This window comes from Phaseolus vulgaris, chromosome 6, assembly GCF_000499845.2.
Source record: "Phaseolus vulgaris cultivar G19833 chromosome 6, P. vulgaris v2.0, whole genome shotgun sequence".
NCBI lineage: Eukaryota > Viridiplantae > Streptophyta > Magnoliopsida > Fabales > Fabaceae > Phaseolus > Phaseolus vulgaris.
In genome coordinates this window covers 15,136,347-15,151,593 of record NC_023754.2, presented here as the reverse complement: position 1 = coordinate 15,151,593, position 15,247 = coordinate 15,136,347, and the positions used below count along the sequence as shown (strand labels likewise).

The following is a 15,247-nucleotide window of genomic DNA, read 5'->3' as shown; positions in this document are numbered from 1 at the left end:
CATGCGCCGATCTGATTCAACTGAAACTCACCAGTAAAGCATGCGTCTACTAGTTTAATCAATACCCACTTTGTTCCATGCGTATACTCCATGGGAATGCTTACCTCTTCTCCCTTGAATCTTGCGCCCAAGAAATTAATTAGAACAATGCGAACGAAGTAAGAAACCAAAGTTTAAGATAAGGAAGACTCTCAATCATGCGTTCAAGTACAACCTCTCACAAAAACCAGTTTTCCAGGAGATTAGACAATAAAAACAACTGCTATAGAGAATTAAAAATCGAAACTTTTATTGAACAAAACCTCAGAACTCAATAGGGAATTACAAAAGAATCAACCAAAAAGGTTTAGCCTTCCATGCGGAGGCAAAACAAAAGAATTACTAAGAAGAAAATAAACTAAGAAAACCCTATGAAGCTCCCCCTTTTTTCTCCTTGATGCTTGTGTCCTTTTATAGGCTTTTTTGCTCCAAGGATCTTAGGAAAATATTGCAGTTTAGATTTTGTAAACAGTTTCCACTTTCCATAATTCTTTTTATTTTGCAGAAGATTTGCTTCCAATTCTGTTTCTGGAATCTTGTAACTTTTATTTTCTCTTTCTTTTCCTCAAAATTAGTTTTCTGTTTTGGTTCAAGAAGCAATTTAGACTTTTGCATATTTGGCCCATTCACAAAGGTAGATGCTTCCTTAGGATAATTTACTCTAAAAACACAAAATTAACAATAATAATAGTTAAGGCCCTAATAAACCCAATTATAAGAATATTAATTAAAACAATGGATTTATTTATTATTATAGTTCAATAATCTATGAATAAGGCTAATGAGTGTGAATAAATATATGCTCATCAGATACTTTTTCTCTTATTTTTCTTTAGGCCATTTTGATGATGTCTATATTTTTTAGTGTGACTTGCAATTTGAGTTGAAGTTTTTGATGGAATGTAACATTTTGAAATGTTTTTCCAATCTCCTAGGCTACACTTTTGGAGTCTAATAAGAAATAACCTGTAATGAAAAACCTCAAAGTTAATTCATCAAAAACTTTAATTTAAATTTGATCTTACAAAAATGTATTTGCAACTTAATATTTATATCTAATTTTATACATCTAAAAAATAAAACTAAAAAGTTGATCTCATAATTAATAATAAATTCATCAAATTTAACATCAAATTTAATAAAATATATTATATTTCTATAAAACACATTTTTTTAATTAAAATTGAATAACCTCACACTAGCTCTTGGAATTTTTAGCCATTTATATATCCAATATAACAATATAATGTAGAAACAAGGAAAATAAAATACTAGAATTTCATTGAAAATGTACCTATGTTCATTTTCTGTCCAGTGCTCATAATGCTTGTGATGTAGTGTTGAGTGATTTAAATACTTAGGCATTTGAACCCAACCAGATGGAACATGTTCAGATATAATAGTGTTTGGTGATATGGCAGAAACACGAGTGACAGGAACCGTGGAAGGAGTAGGAGCGTGATTGTAACAAAATACATTAGGAGAAATAGGTTGAGTGGTTAGTGTAGAAAACTAATAAGCAGATCCCCCATTATCCTTAAATGATGTAGATCCATGAGGTGAAACATTTGATATAGAGACCGTACGTGCTCCAACACAAACCTTTATAGAAGAAGATGTTCAAAGTTGAAGTCATTAAAATCATCAATCTAGTCATAAAAATATTAAATTGAGTATCCTAACTTAAGAAACTACAAAAAAATTACTTTCAAAATTAATAACATTTGGTATGATGAAAATGTTTAGCTCTCAAAGATTTTAAGAAAAATATATAATATGTTAACAATTTTCACTATATCTAATAATGATGTCATATATATATATATATATATATATATATATTTGAATAATTTTAATATATCCTATTAAATTCATAATTTTTGTGATGAAACATTATCAAATATCAATTATATAATATGGTTATGTGAGTACTCATTATCATTAATTAAAATATTATATGAATAATTAAATTAAAAGTTGTTCAAAATATTGAAATAAAATTAGAAAATGATGATAAGAATAGGAAAAAAAAATCATATTGAAAAAATTGTTAAAACTCAATTTTAAATCTTAAATTCTAAAAAATATTGAGAAGAATTTGTAGATATAAAATACCTCATTAGTAGTAGAAATCAATCCGTCACCATTGAAGCCAAACATCTTATTGAAATCATCATCAATTATAAAAACTACGTTATCGTCTTTTTTTCACTCATCAGTGAATCCTACTATCCTATCGATATCATCATCAAAAGAAATGACATCAATATTATCATTATTGATTTCACAATCAATTATAGAAATGACATCATTGTTTTGGTTAGCCATTATTCTTCTCTCTTTTTCAACAATAATCGCTTAAACTCAATATTATTTTTTTTCTCTATGTTATACTCTCCTTTGAAATGTGTTTTCTCATCACACACTTCTTCTATCTATAAGAAATTGTTTGAGTGAAAAGAAGATTTTAAATAATATTTTTTATATTTTAATATTATAAAGGATCAAATTGGAAAACAGGTGTATACAAAAAGAAATCTTCTTTTATATATTGTTATGTTTAAAAGTCTTTAATGATAAAAATAACCTCTTATACTAAAAAGAAGTTAAATAACCTAAAAAAAAATTATAAATTATTTATCCATTGAAACTAATCACTCTTATTAACATACTTAACCAACTAACATAAATATTTTATGAACCATCAGCTTAATATAATTAGTTACTTTATTAAAGAGAATTAACTCACTTAGTGTCGTCTAAGGATATGTCGTGGATACTTTTTCTCTTCTTATTTTTCTTTAGGCCATTTTGATGATGCCTATATTTTTTAGTGTGACTTGCAATTTGAGTTGGAGTTTTTGATGAAATATAATATTTTGAAATGTTTTTCCAATCTCCCCAACTACAATTTTGAAGTCCAATAAGAAATAACCTGTAATGAAAAACCTCAAAATTAATTCATCAAAACTTTAATTTAAATTCAATCTTCAAAAATGTATTTGTAAGTTAATATTTATATCTAATTGTATACATCCAACAAACAAGACTAAAGCGTTGATCTCATAATTAGTAATAAGTTAATGAAATTTAATAAAATAAATTATATTTCTATAAAACACATCATTTTTTAATTAAAATTGAATAACGTGAAACTAACTCTTTGAATTTTTAGCCATTTATATATCCATTATAACATAGAAATGAGGAAAATAAAATATAAGAATTTCATTGAAAATGTACCTATGTTCATTTTTTGTCTAGTGCTCATATTGCTTGTGATGTGACTTCAATACGAAAGGTGTTGAGTGATTTGAATAGTTAGACATTTGAACCCAACCAAACGGGACATGTTCGGATATAATAGTGTTTGGTGATATAGCAGAAACATGAGTGGCAGAAACTTCGGAAGGAGTAGGAGTGATTTTGTAACAAAACACACCAGGGGAAATAGGTTGAATGGTAGGTGTTGGAAACTCAAAAGCAGGTTCCTCATTATCCTTAAATGGTGTAGATTGATAAGGTGAAACATTTGATATAGAGACCCTACTTTCTCTAACACAAAACTTTATAGAAGAAGTAATTCAAAATTGAAGTCATTATAGTCATTAATTTAGTCATAAAAATATTAAATTTTATGACTACAAAATTTTACTTTCGAAATTAAAAATATTTGGCATGATGAAAATGTTTTAGTTCTTCAACAATTTAAAAAATATATATAATATGGTAACTACTTTCACAATATCTAATAATGATGCATATTATTATTTTAATTCAAAAGTCTTTTTTATTTTTATTATTTTGAATATAATATTTTATTATTAACAGGTTACCAAATTGTTATTTAAAAAAATATGTGTTCCAAATGATTGTATTTCAATTCAAAATTCAAACTATTTAATTTTTCTTGTTTAGTTAAAGTTTTCAAAAATAACATTCACTCTTAAGTGTTCTTTTTAAATTTAATTTTTTGCAAGATTGTTTATGGGAAAAAAGTGAAAATCTCATTTTTCTTACTTGTTAAATTTTTAAATGCAATAAATATATTATATTACTTTATTAAATCATTTAACTCGAGAAATGATAAAAAACTATAATAAAAATATGACCTAATAATAATTGTACGTGAGTAGTCGTTATGATTAATTAAAAAAATTATATGAATAATTAAAATAAAAGGAGTTCAAAGTATTAAATAAAATTGGAAAATGATTAACAATAGAAAAAAAATATCCTATTGAAAAAATTCTTAAAACTCAATGTCTAAACCTTAAATTCAAAAAAATATAAAGAAGAATTTAAATTAAAAAAAGATAATGAAGAATTTAAATACAAGAAGATATAAAGAAGAATTTAAATTAAAAAAGATAATGAAGAATTTAAATTCAAGAACATATAAAGAAGAATTTATTTAAATTCAAAAAAGATAACGAAGAATTTAAATTCAAGAAGATATAAAGAAAAATTTAAATTCATAAAAGATAAGGAAGAATTTAAATTCAAGAAAATATATATAAAGAAGAATTTAAATTCAAAAAAGATATAAAGAAGAATTTATAAATATAAAATACCTCATTACTAGTAGAAATCATTTCATGACCAGTCAAGCAAAACATCTCATTGATATCATCATCAGTCACAGAAATGACGTCATCGTCTTTTTTCCACTCATGGGTTAACTCCAAAATCCTATTGATTTCATCATCAATAGAAATAATGTTATTATTATCATTATTGATTTCACCATCCAATGTAGAAATGAAATTATTGTTTTTGGTTAGTCATTATTCTTCTCTCTTTTTCAATTAAGAATCACTTAAACTCAATATGATTTTTGTTCTCTGTTATATTCTCTTCTTCTTTGAAATGTGTTTTCTTATCACACTCTTTGGTTAAATAAATATACGCATAGAGTTGTTATATTGAATAAATAGAGATATTAGTTATATGGTGAGCACCCAAGATAAAGGTGCACAAAATTCTCTTTTGTTGTTAGTCCCGTGAGTAAAGGTCTCCGTAGGCAGAATATTTTTCTATTATATATGCTTTCAATTGAGATTATATTCGCATGAGTAAAAGTTGTTAAAGGGATAACTATAAAAGGGGTTGAGACCCCCGGTAAAGGTATCAGAGCATGTTTTCGAGCCTATCCTAGCGAGTATTTGTTGGGCTTATCGTGTCACCCGCTATCGGACCACCCATAAAACAGAGTTTGTCCATCCAGCCAATCTGAAGGTTAACTAGAGAGAACAATGAATAACTTAGTAATTATTTTTTATATTTAAATATGTGAAGCAATTCAATTATCAAATTGTAAATATTTTCTATTAGGATCCACTTAAATTTAAGTTGTTGATATTTCTTAGGATTTAGATAGATATTTTATCTTTAAATTTATTCAAAATGTTTTATTTATTTTATCTTAAATTCATTTAAATAGATGATGAAAAACTAAAATACCAATTTACTTAAGATGTAGTTTATTCCAACCACGTTTAAATTAAAATATACGGGGAAATGAAATTTATTATTATTAATTGTTATAAATGATTAATTAATAATAATTTATAAATATGTAACAATTTATTTATTTAATATAAATCTATAACTCTATAACTCTATAGTAATTAATAACAGTATGCTTGTAATTTTTTGTTGTTTATATTTTTAAGTATTTTGCTTTTCATAATCTAATAAATATTTCATGTACATAATCAAAATGTAGTTACTTGACACTGGTGTTAGCCTGTTTTCTAATAATAAATAAATAAATGAAACTCAATTCCCTAATCCGTTTATACCTTCTCGTTATGATAACTCGTGAATTCTAAAGAAATCGACAGTCCGTCTGATAGCGTAATATTTTTTGTTCTGCTTCATTAAATTATGTCTCTATTGTATATATTTATTATTTTCATGGTAAGTTTTATGTTTAGCTATAGTTATTGTCGATGAACAGGCCTTGCGAGTCGGCCTGTAACCCGCTACTAAAAAACGCAGGACGGGTTTACTAATCTAGCTTGCTAAACCACTTAAGCTCACCTTGCATAATTCGTAGTCCATGCGCATCAACAACGGGGCAAAACGACTTGATCCGCTAACCGGCATAAATAATTTTTTTTTTAAAAATAAAAACCATACCTCACTCACTAGTTATTGCAGTGACATTTATTTTATTTTATTTAAAAAAATTGAATTTAATATATTAAAAAAGAATTATTTTATTTTAATTGGATTAATATTAAGAATGATAGTAAATTTAATTTTAAGTAAACTTATATTTTAAAAAAATCAATTTAGTACTTAGGTTTTTTAACTATTAATGTACGAAGGTTTTTTTAACTATTATTAATGATGTGACAGATAATGATAATGGTGGTAGTTTGTACAGCAAGAACAACGCCCTTCAATTGGGGTTCTTATTATAAAATAACTGGGGAATTTAAAGATGTAGAGAATTAATGTAGTATAACTGGAGAATTTATTACTGGGAATTAACTGCAGTAATAACATAGATGCGATAAGCTTTTTTTTTTGTTATATTTTATCTAAGGGTTATCAAATAAAATTATTAGGGGCTCTCATATCTTTATGTCTTTATATCTTTATATAAAAGAAGAAGTGAATAATTCTTATTGAGGACCTAATATAATTAAAATTAAAATATATAAGTTAAATATAATAATTCAAAGTAATATATTTTTCTCTCACGCGTGATTTAATATAAAATAATACTATTTAAACATTAACTATTTTTATTAATTATATTTTGTAAAACTAACACATTTCATTTATTAATAACGTTCTCATATTTTTTATGATTTTTATATCTTTTCTCTTCGAAAATTTAAAAATTTTAATTTATAAAAAATGAAATAAAAGTAATTTCTTTATCCAACTTTTGAGTTTAAATGAGACACTAATAAAAAAAATCATCTAATGGAAATGTTCTACCAATAAAAAAAATAGTTAGGCAACGTATTATCTACAACCATTAGTAAAGATCATTCCTATAACTGTTTCTTAAGCATTTTTTTAATTATTTTATCTTTGATATTTTTATTTTTTTACGTATCAAATTATTAATATTTTAACTAGAAATAAAACCGCATGTCAAGGTTTGAGTTAATAAAAACAGAATAATTACTTTATTTCTTTACTATTTTTGGATACATGTATAAAATAAAAATTGTAAAATTAACTAAAAAAAGAAATAAAAAAACAAGTAATTATTCATTTAAAAAAAGTCTAAAAACATGGAAACTAAAATAAAATATTTTTATTATTCCAAAACAATGTACACACATATATAATAATAACAAAAATACAATTAGTATAAATATAGAAATTAAAATCTTATTTTATAAATATACCGTATTTATTTTTAAGATTAAAATTATACATACATGAAAAACTAATGATTAAAGTTAAAAATATATATTTTTATATAAATGTTTTAAAATAAATTTAATACTACAATAAGCTTATATTTTTGTATTTTTTATAAAAAGTGAAAACGAAATCAGAAAATGTTTGTCATTAGACAAAATAGTTTTGAATAAAATAATTTTTAAAATAAATATATCAAACTAATTTTAGTTTAAAAGAAAGTTAAAAAAAATAAAAAACTGAAAAATAAGTTATACTTGTATTTAAATTTTTATTTTTAACATTAATTAAGAACTAGTAAGATTAAAATAAACACGGTAAGTACATATACATGTAATGTTCTAATAAAAAAGTTGTATAATACAAGTTCTATAAAAAATTAATGTTTTATAATACGATTACACATAAGTTTATAGTTTATTTTAATAAATACAAATATACATAATGATAAAAGTAAAATATTCCTTCAATGACTTATATTAGAAAAACTTCTATCAACTTAATCGTATTTTTTGTCAATAAGGATTTTCTCATACTGCAGACTATGTTAATAAAAACAAATTGCTTTGAGTATTCATGTGCTTCTTGTTTGGAGAGATATGATATCCAATAAGAAATAAGAGTAAAACATAATTGATTTATTCTTTTCCTTTTTTAGAATTTTTTTACTTTTCTTTAATTAATAAATAAATTGTATTATTTTTAATATGTAGGTTTTTTTAAGTGAGTTCATACCTACGGTAATTCACGACTTAAATAAATAAGTCAATCTAAGCAATATTTCTTATTGCTTATTTTTTTCCATAGTTTCATAATGAAATCCGAAACCTTGGTTACCTTGGCCTCCAGTTACTCACAGCATTAAGAGGTCGTCGTCATTTACCAATTTTCATATTAGACTTCTTCGGTATGTGTTGCCCAAAACATCACCCCGGCTTCTACTTCACGGTTCCGGCTAGTTCTTCTCCCCGGTCGGTGGAGATTCTACCATATTGTGTTGGTAGTTATCTTCTTTACTTTAGGCTAATTTTTGCAAATGTCTTACTTTAAAGAAAGACTCAAGAACTAAAAGCATATCTCTTACCGTCAACAACGACATAGACGACATAGACGTTCAACAAGACAACCGTAAGTGTTACCATTCAGTAATTAATTTAATTTTTTTTTCTTATTGAGTTGTGACTTTGATGATAAACAAAATTATTTGTTTCGGAAGGAATAGGTCATCGGTCGAAGGACGAGAGCCCGTGGAAAACTCTAAAGAAACTTTAACAGATGACGGAGCAGGATCAGACGAATTATTTCTTCAGGTGATTTGACTTACAATCAATTTCTTTTTTCTTTTTCTTATTTTAAGTTGCAACAAAATGTAATGAAATGTTTCTTAATCTTGTCTATAATTTCTTCCTGAATGTGTATGTTTCTTTCTTAATCTTGTCTATCATTCTTAACTTTTTAGAATGGGTCCATGTAAAATAAAAAGAAGAAAACCGAACAGAAATTAAAAAAAATAGCTCTATACAACATCGTATATATAGTGAAAAATAATCACATTTCAAATTTCAAAAGCAAACGTCATTCCTACAATGTCTAATGGTGTTTTTAGGCAAAAAAGCTTTCCAACACGGTATCTCTGCAGTTGCCGAAATGGTGAAAAAGAGTAAAGAAAAATGAGAGAAGGGAGGAAAGAAGATTGATATGCGATTAGGGTTTGAGAGAAAAACGGAATGAGAGAGAAAAAGGGTTTTAGAGAGAGAGAACGGAGAAAGCATAATGAGAGAGAATGAGGAAAATAAACGGGATGAGAGAGAGAAAAATGAGTTTTAAAACTTGCTATATGACACGTTTTGGTTGGTCCAGATGTGTTGTGTTGATTGATGGAAGTTTTTCTATTTTTGTTATTAAATGTTTTTGATTTTTTTTTCAAAAATTTCTGAATTACATATCCCACTTGGTCCATGAAGAGTAGTGTGTTAATTACTCCAACTTTCATAGAGGATCAAAGTAAAAGTAAAATAGCTTGGTTTACTTTGCTGTAAAAGGTAAGAGAGTGGAAGCTTGGTTTAAAGAATAAGAAAAGTTTAACAGAAATATATATAATATTCAAAGTAAAAAAGAACTGATTTTTTTTTATAAAATCCAATGAAACTGATGAAAAAAAAAAACAAACAAAATGAGTTACTTTGGTAATACAATCATATCCCATACCATATGAAAATCAGTCACACTATATCTTAGGATATTTATAGTGTTTGCCTCAGCAAATTGATTGTGTTAGAATCTTTCACAGTTATAAAGCTATAAATGCAGGGGAGATGGTGGTTCGACCAGCTTCAGGAATTATCTTTGATGAAGCCGGTAAGGAGTTATCTCAAACTGAAATTTCAATATTCAACAACTATTATTTTGTTTTTATTTTTTATTTTCATCTCATTTGAAAATTTAACTTCAAATTTTGTGTGCCTTCTTTTGACTAAATAGTAATACTCTTGTGAGCATGCTGTTGGAAATCCCACATCGACTAGATATAAGGACATTTCATAATATATAAATGGGTGCAGACCTCACCCCATGAGCCGGTTTTATGGGGTTGAGTTAGGTTTAAAGCCCACTTCTTAACACGCTACTTATCATGGAGAGACACAATTGTTGTATTGTATATTACTGTATCTTATTTTGAGAGGTGTCTCTTAGTCGCATGCATGGCCTTTGTCCTGAGAGTTTCAAAGTTTAAAATGTTCATAGATTCTTCTGAGAAATAAATACATTAGCAGAGCAAATAATGTATGTAGCAGCTAAAACCATTGATATTTGAATTTTTGGAATTTGATATCAAAACTTGCTTATAAAAAAACATTTATTTGGAAAACTTGACTGCTATTATTAAATTTAGACACTAGGGACGGGGGACTAAAGGCCTCTTAACATGAGATGCATGAATATATTATTTCCTCAAGACATTTACTGTTACTTCCAAAAACTATGATATAAATTGTTTAAGGATTTCATTGCTTTGCTACTTTTATTATGGTGTAGGAGTGTGTTATAACTTTACCCATGTAGACATAAAATTCAATACTGAATATGTCATTTGGTTAAAGTTGAAATATTGGGCATGATGACAAGAGCATAAAAATGAGTTAGACATGGACTGAAGTTGATTGAACCCAAACCTGGTGGTGGTGGGAGAGGCTGAGGTTCCCAAACCAAAATGAAGGTCAAGCAAAAGTTTCACCAAGCCATAGATCTGCTGTACTCTAATGGACCAACTTCTTTTGGTGATTACACTCGTCTTGTGCTTCATTGTGTTCGAGCCAATGACTTCATTCAAGCTAAGAGACTGCAGTCTCACATGGAACTTCACCTTTTTCAACACAAAGACTCCTTCATCCACAACCAACTCATCCATTTGTATGCCAAATTGGGCAGGCTCGCAGATGCTCAAAATGTGTTTGATAACATGACTAAGACAGATGTTTATTCTTGGAATGCCTTGCTTTCTGCTTATGCAAAGATGGACATGGTTGAGAAATTACATGTTGTCTTTGATCAAATGCCTTATCGTGATTCTATTTCATATAACACATTAATTGCATATTTTGCTAATAATGGGAATTCAGGCAAAGCATTGAGAGTTCTTATGAGAATGCAGGAAGAGGGGTTTCAGCCTACCCATCACTCCTATGTGAATGCATTGCAAGCATGTTCTCAGCTTTTGGATTTGAGGCATGGGAAGCAAATTCATGGGAAGATTGTTGCTACCGAGTTGGGGGAAAATACTTTTGTAAGGAATGCTGTGACTGATATGTATGCTAGATGTGGTGATATAGATAGGGCACGGTGGTTGTTTGATCGAATGATTAATAAAAATGTTGTTTCATGGAATCTCATGATCTCTGGGTATGTAAAATTGGGAAAACCTGATGAGTGCATCCATTTGTTTGATGAAATGCAGTTGTCAACTTTGAAACCTGACATAGTTACATTTTCAAATGTTCTCAATGCTTACTTTCAATGTGGACGTGTAGACGATGCAAGAAATATATTTAGCAAATTACCAAAAATAGATGAAATTTGTTGGACAACAATGATAGTTGGTTATGCTCAAAATGGAAGAGATGAGGATTCTTTGATGTTGTTTGGTGACATGCTACGTAGAAATGTTAAACTTGACAACTACAACACCATTTCTAGTGTGATTAGCTCCGGTGCCAAACTAGCTTCTTTGCATCATGGTCAAGTTGTCCATGGAAAAGTAATTTTAGTGGGCATTGAGAAGGACATGCTTGTATTAAGTGCTCTTGTTGATATGTACTCGAAGTGTGGAATCACTTTGGATGCTTGGGTCGTTTTTGAAACAATGCCTATTAGGAACATTATCACTTGGAATGCCATGATTCTGGGTTATGCACAAAATGGACAGGTTCCAGAGGCCTTGGCTTTGTATGAAAGAATGCAACTAGAAAATTTCAAACCTGATAATATTACTTTTGTGGCTGTCTTATCTGCTTGAATCAATGCTAATATGGTAAAAGAAGGACAGAAGTATTTTGATGCAATTAGTGAACAAGGAATGACACCCACATTGGATCACTATGCATGTATGGTCACTCTCCTTGGTAGGTCAGGTAGAATTGATAAAGCAGTGGATCTAATCCAAGGTATGCCTCACAAACCAAATTGCCGTATTTGGTCTACCTTACTATCTGTTTGTGCCAAAACTAACCTAAAGAGTGCAGAATTGGCAGCTAATTATCTCTTTGAATTAGAACCACATAATGCTGGACCTTATATCATGCTTTCCAACTTGTATGCTGCTTGTGGGAGATGGAAAGACGTAGCTGTTGTAAGATCTCTCATGAAGGAAAAGAGTGCAAAGAAGTTTGCTGCCTACAGCTGGGTTGAGGTTGGGAATGAAGTCCACAGATTTGTTTCAGAAGATCACTCTCATCTAGAAGCGGGAAAAATTTATGGAGAATTGAACAGATTAATCTCAATATTGCAAAACATTGGTTATAATCCGGATATAAACATTGTCCTACACAATGTGGGAGAGAAAGAAAAATTTAGATCCATTTCCTACCATAGTGAGAAACTTGCCCTTGCTTTTGCTTTAATTAGAAAGCCCAATGGGGTTGAACCAATACGGATAATAAAGAATATACGTGTCTGTGATGACTGCCATGTATTTATGAAGTTTGCATCAATTACTATAGGGCGACCAATCATTATGAGAGATTCAAACAGGTTTCATCATTTTTTTGATGGGAAGTGCTCTTGCAAGGACAATTGGTAAAGTCTCAATCAAATGGTTATCTGCTGTACTTTTAACTGTTTCTAAAAGGAAGGGTGCTAGCAATGGAATATGCACTTGTATCCATTCTAAAAGATTTTTGAAACAAAGGAAAAAGCCATGATACGGTTCATGACTCCCTAGTATTAAAGCAGATGTGTAGCACAAGGATACTACGTCTGGAGTACAAGTTACAGCATTACGTTGATGAAAAATTCTTGTGATAGCAATGCAATTCAAGATGTTTTGGACTATGAGACAAGTATGCTCTGAGTTCATTGATCAATACTTGACATTGAATGAGCTGGTTTGAGCTTTGAATGGAAGTGTCGAAAAATATTCTCACAAAAATTGCAGGGAAATTGGGGCTAAATATTGTTTGTGATATGCTGTTCAATATTTTGGCAGAGGCAATTTATACCTTAAGGTAAATTTGAATTATGATTGTACATATTCAAAAGCTTTTTATATTTTTTACCGATGTAGAAAAATGTCAAGTTGTAATGTTATATAAGAACAATCTTATATTATTATCAGGAAATTCTTCCAGTTCCATCACCTTCAATTTTTCTAACGGTGGTTTGTTTCTTAGTAGCTCAGTTTTAATTTCTATTGCACCTTATTGACGACAATACATGTTTGTTTTCATTTTTTATATTTAATAACTGATCATTGATCAACTAATCATATAATCTTATTACATGGTATTGGTATTAATGTTTATAGAATATTGTCATGTCATTAATGTATATGCATGGATATTGGGAAAGAATTCTGAATTCAATTTTGTGTGCATGCGAGGGAAACTATAAATAAATTACTATTTTGAGTGCATTTTGCTTTGCAGTGTTATTTATTTCCATTACCTCTTTACAATGGTAAATATGAAAGGATAATTTGGTGATAATTTTTTCAGGGATGAACATAGCGGTTAGCACCACCTGAATGCGATTGGATCTTATTAAATCTTCAATTGTCATCTCTAGTATTAATGCCTGAATTCATTGATACGCCTGCATTCTTGATCTCCAACAAGGGTTCTATTCTAGGCATTTGACTTTTGCGATAGGCCCTGTCAACTAAGATTTGGTCCAGGAAGCTCTTTTAGGGTAATTATTGGTTCATTATTCTTTTGAAAGTTAAAATGCATGCTTTGGTCTAGCATGATTATATGATGAGGTTTTGGACCCATTGAAGCCATAGGAAATCAAATTTAATTTTACACGAAATTGAATCTTCCGCCAAATAAATAATCTCATGTTTATCATATGTTAATAAAGAAATTTTCTGTAAATTCTAATGCGGTGATTTACTATGGCTATAATTCAGCAACTGGTTTGAGGAGTTACTATAAAGTTTATCTAGTTGTACACATCATTCAATGGATCCTATTCCTAACATGAGTGCGTTGGTCTTTGCTTCAACAGTTGATTATGTAGGTTGAAGTTATATGGTACACTAGTCCATCCTATATGCTCCAACCAATTGTTTTGTTATATACGAGAAGGTTTGGTTTTTAAAAATTTAGAGATAACATTTTCTTATTCAAACTATGGGTCTAACCAAATTAATTCACAAAATATATCCTGCCAATCATATAGTTATATGTCATAAAATCACAATCACGTTCGATCAAGACTTCTGTAGGTTTTCTTCCTAGTCTAATTGATGGATGCTATCTTGAATTTTTTAGAGGTGGTGAAAGTGCATATGGTGAAGAATTGGTACTTTTGATTTTGTTCAGCTTTATTTGTTACTATTTGATTATTTTATTTTGGACCTTCACTTACAAGCTTTAAGCATGCTACTTTGGGTTGAGTTCCATTGAACAAATTAGATTGGTGACCCAATGCCAACATTATTTAACTGTTTGTGTTTAATATTTGTATCCTTCATTGCTTCCCTTGAGGTGGACTGAAATTAATCTGTTAGTTTACTCTGTTGTCCTAGCTATCTCAATATAATCCGAGATATATCTGTTTAATTTTACAGTATTCTTGTGTTAAGAATTGTGAAGTTCACACATCTAGGATTGGCTATTTTAACCAGTGGAGTGCTTTGACCTTCGGTTTAGCTGCATATATACATATGTACAGAAAACAGTCCTCTTTTTACTGCTATATATTGATTGCTTCTCCCAAAGAAGATCGTTAGGAAGAGGGAGGATTGAAGCTAATTTCCTAAGGATATTTTGGATACTAGAACGTTAATTTAGTAGTTTTTTATTTGATTCAAAAAAAGATATTTTGAGAACCATCACCATTTGGCAACCTATCTTTTATTAAGAATAGCATCTAACACACTAAAAGATAATTTTGTAATTATAATATTTAGATCCAATCAAATATTATATAAGTGATTTGTAAGATATGTCAAACTATTGGCACTCTTATTGGTTAGAACACGCTACGAGATTTAGCGGGAGAATTAAAGATATGAAAACGCGATCATCTGGCGCAATTGTTAGGGGGTTTTAAATTAATATGAAGCAAATTTTTCGGCCCTCTATATTTATGACATGTG

The 15,247-nt window shown here is 28.8% G+C and overlaps 2 protein-coding genes across 3 annotated transcripts; both read left to right on the top strand.

The window, feature by feature from the left end:
• The first annotated feature begins 8,345 nt into the window (after nt 1-8,345).
• On the top strand, nt 8,346-14,982 carry LOC137831261 (pentatricopeptide repeat-containing protein At2g13600-like). 2 transcript variants are annotated; one of them, XM_068638860.1, is made up of 6 exons: nt 8,346-8,406; nt 8,654-8,741; nt 9,722-9,789; nt 10,468-13,151; nt 13,641-13,833; nt 14,717-14,982. In XM_068638860.1, exon 4 carries the CDS (start codon nt 10,643-10,645, stop codon nt 11,942-11,944), a length of 1,302 nt encoding a protein of 433 aa, XP_068494961.1. In that variant the 5' UTR covers nt 8,346-8,406; nt 8,654-8,741; nt 9,722-9,789; nt 10,468-10,642; the 3' UTR covers nt 11,945-13,151; nt 13,641-13,833; nt 14,717-14,982. The 2 variants fall into 2 exon arrangements, with proteins under 2 accessions (XP_068494961.1, XP_068494960.1); XM_068638859.1 differs by lacking the exon at nt 14,717-14,982 and having other exon boundaries at nt 9,742-9,789; nt 13,641-14,713.
• Nucleotides 11,957-12,727, top strand: LOC137833443 (pentatricopeptide repeat-containing protein At1g09410, mitochondrial-like). Its single transcript, XM_068641794.1, has one exon. It carries the CDS (start codon nt 11,957-11,959, stop codon nt 12,725-12,727), a length of 771 nt encoding a protein of 256 aa, XP_068497895.1.
• Nucleotides 14,983-15,247: the final 265 nt, after the last annotated feature.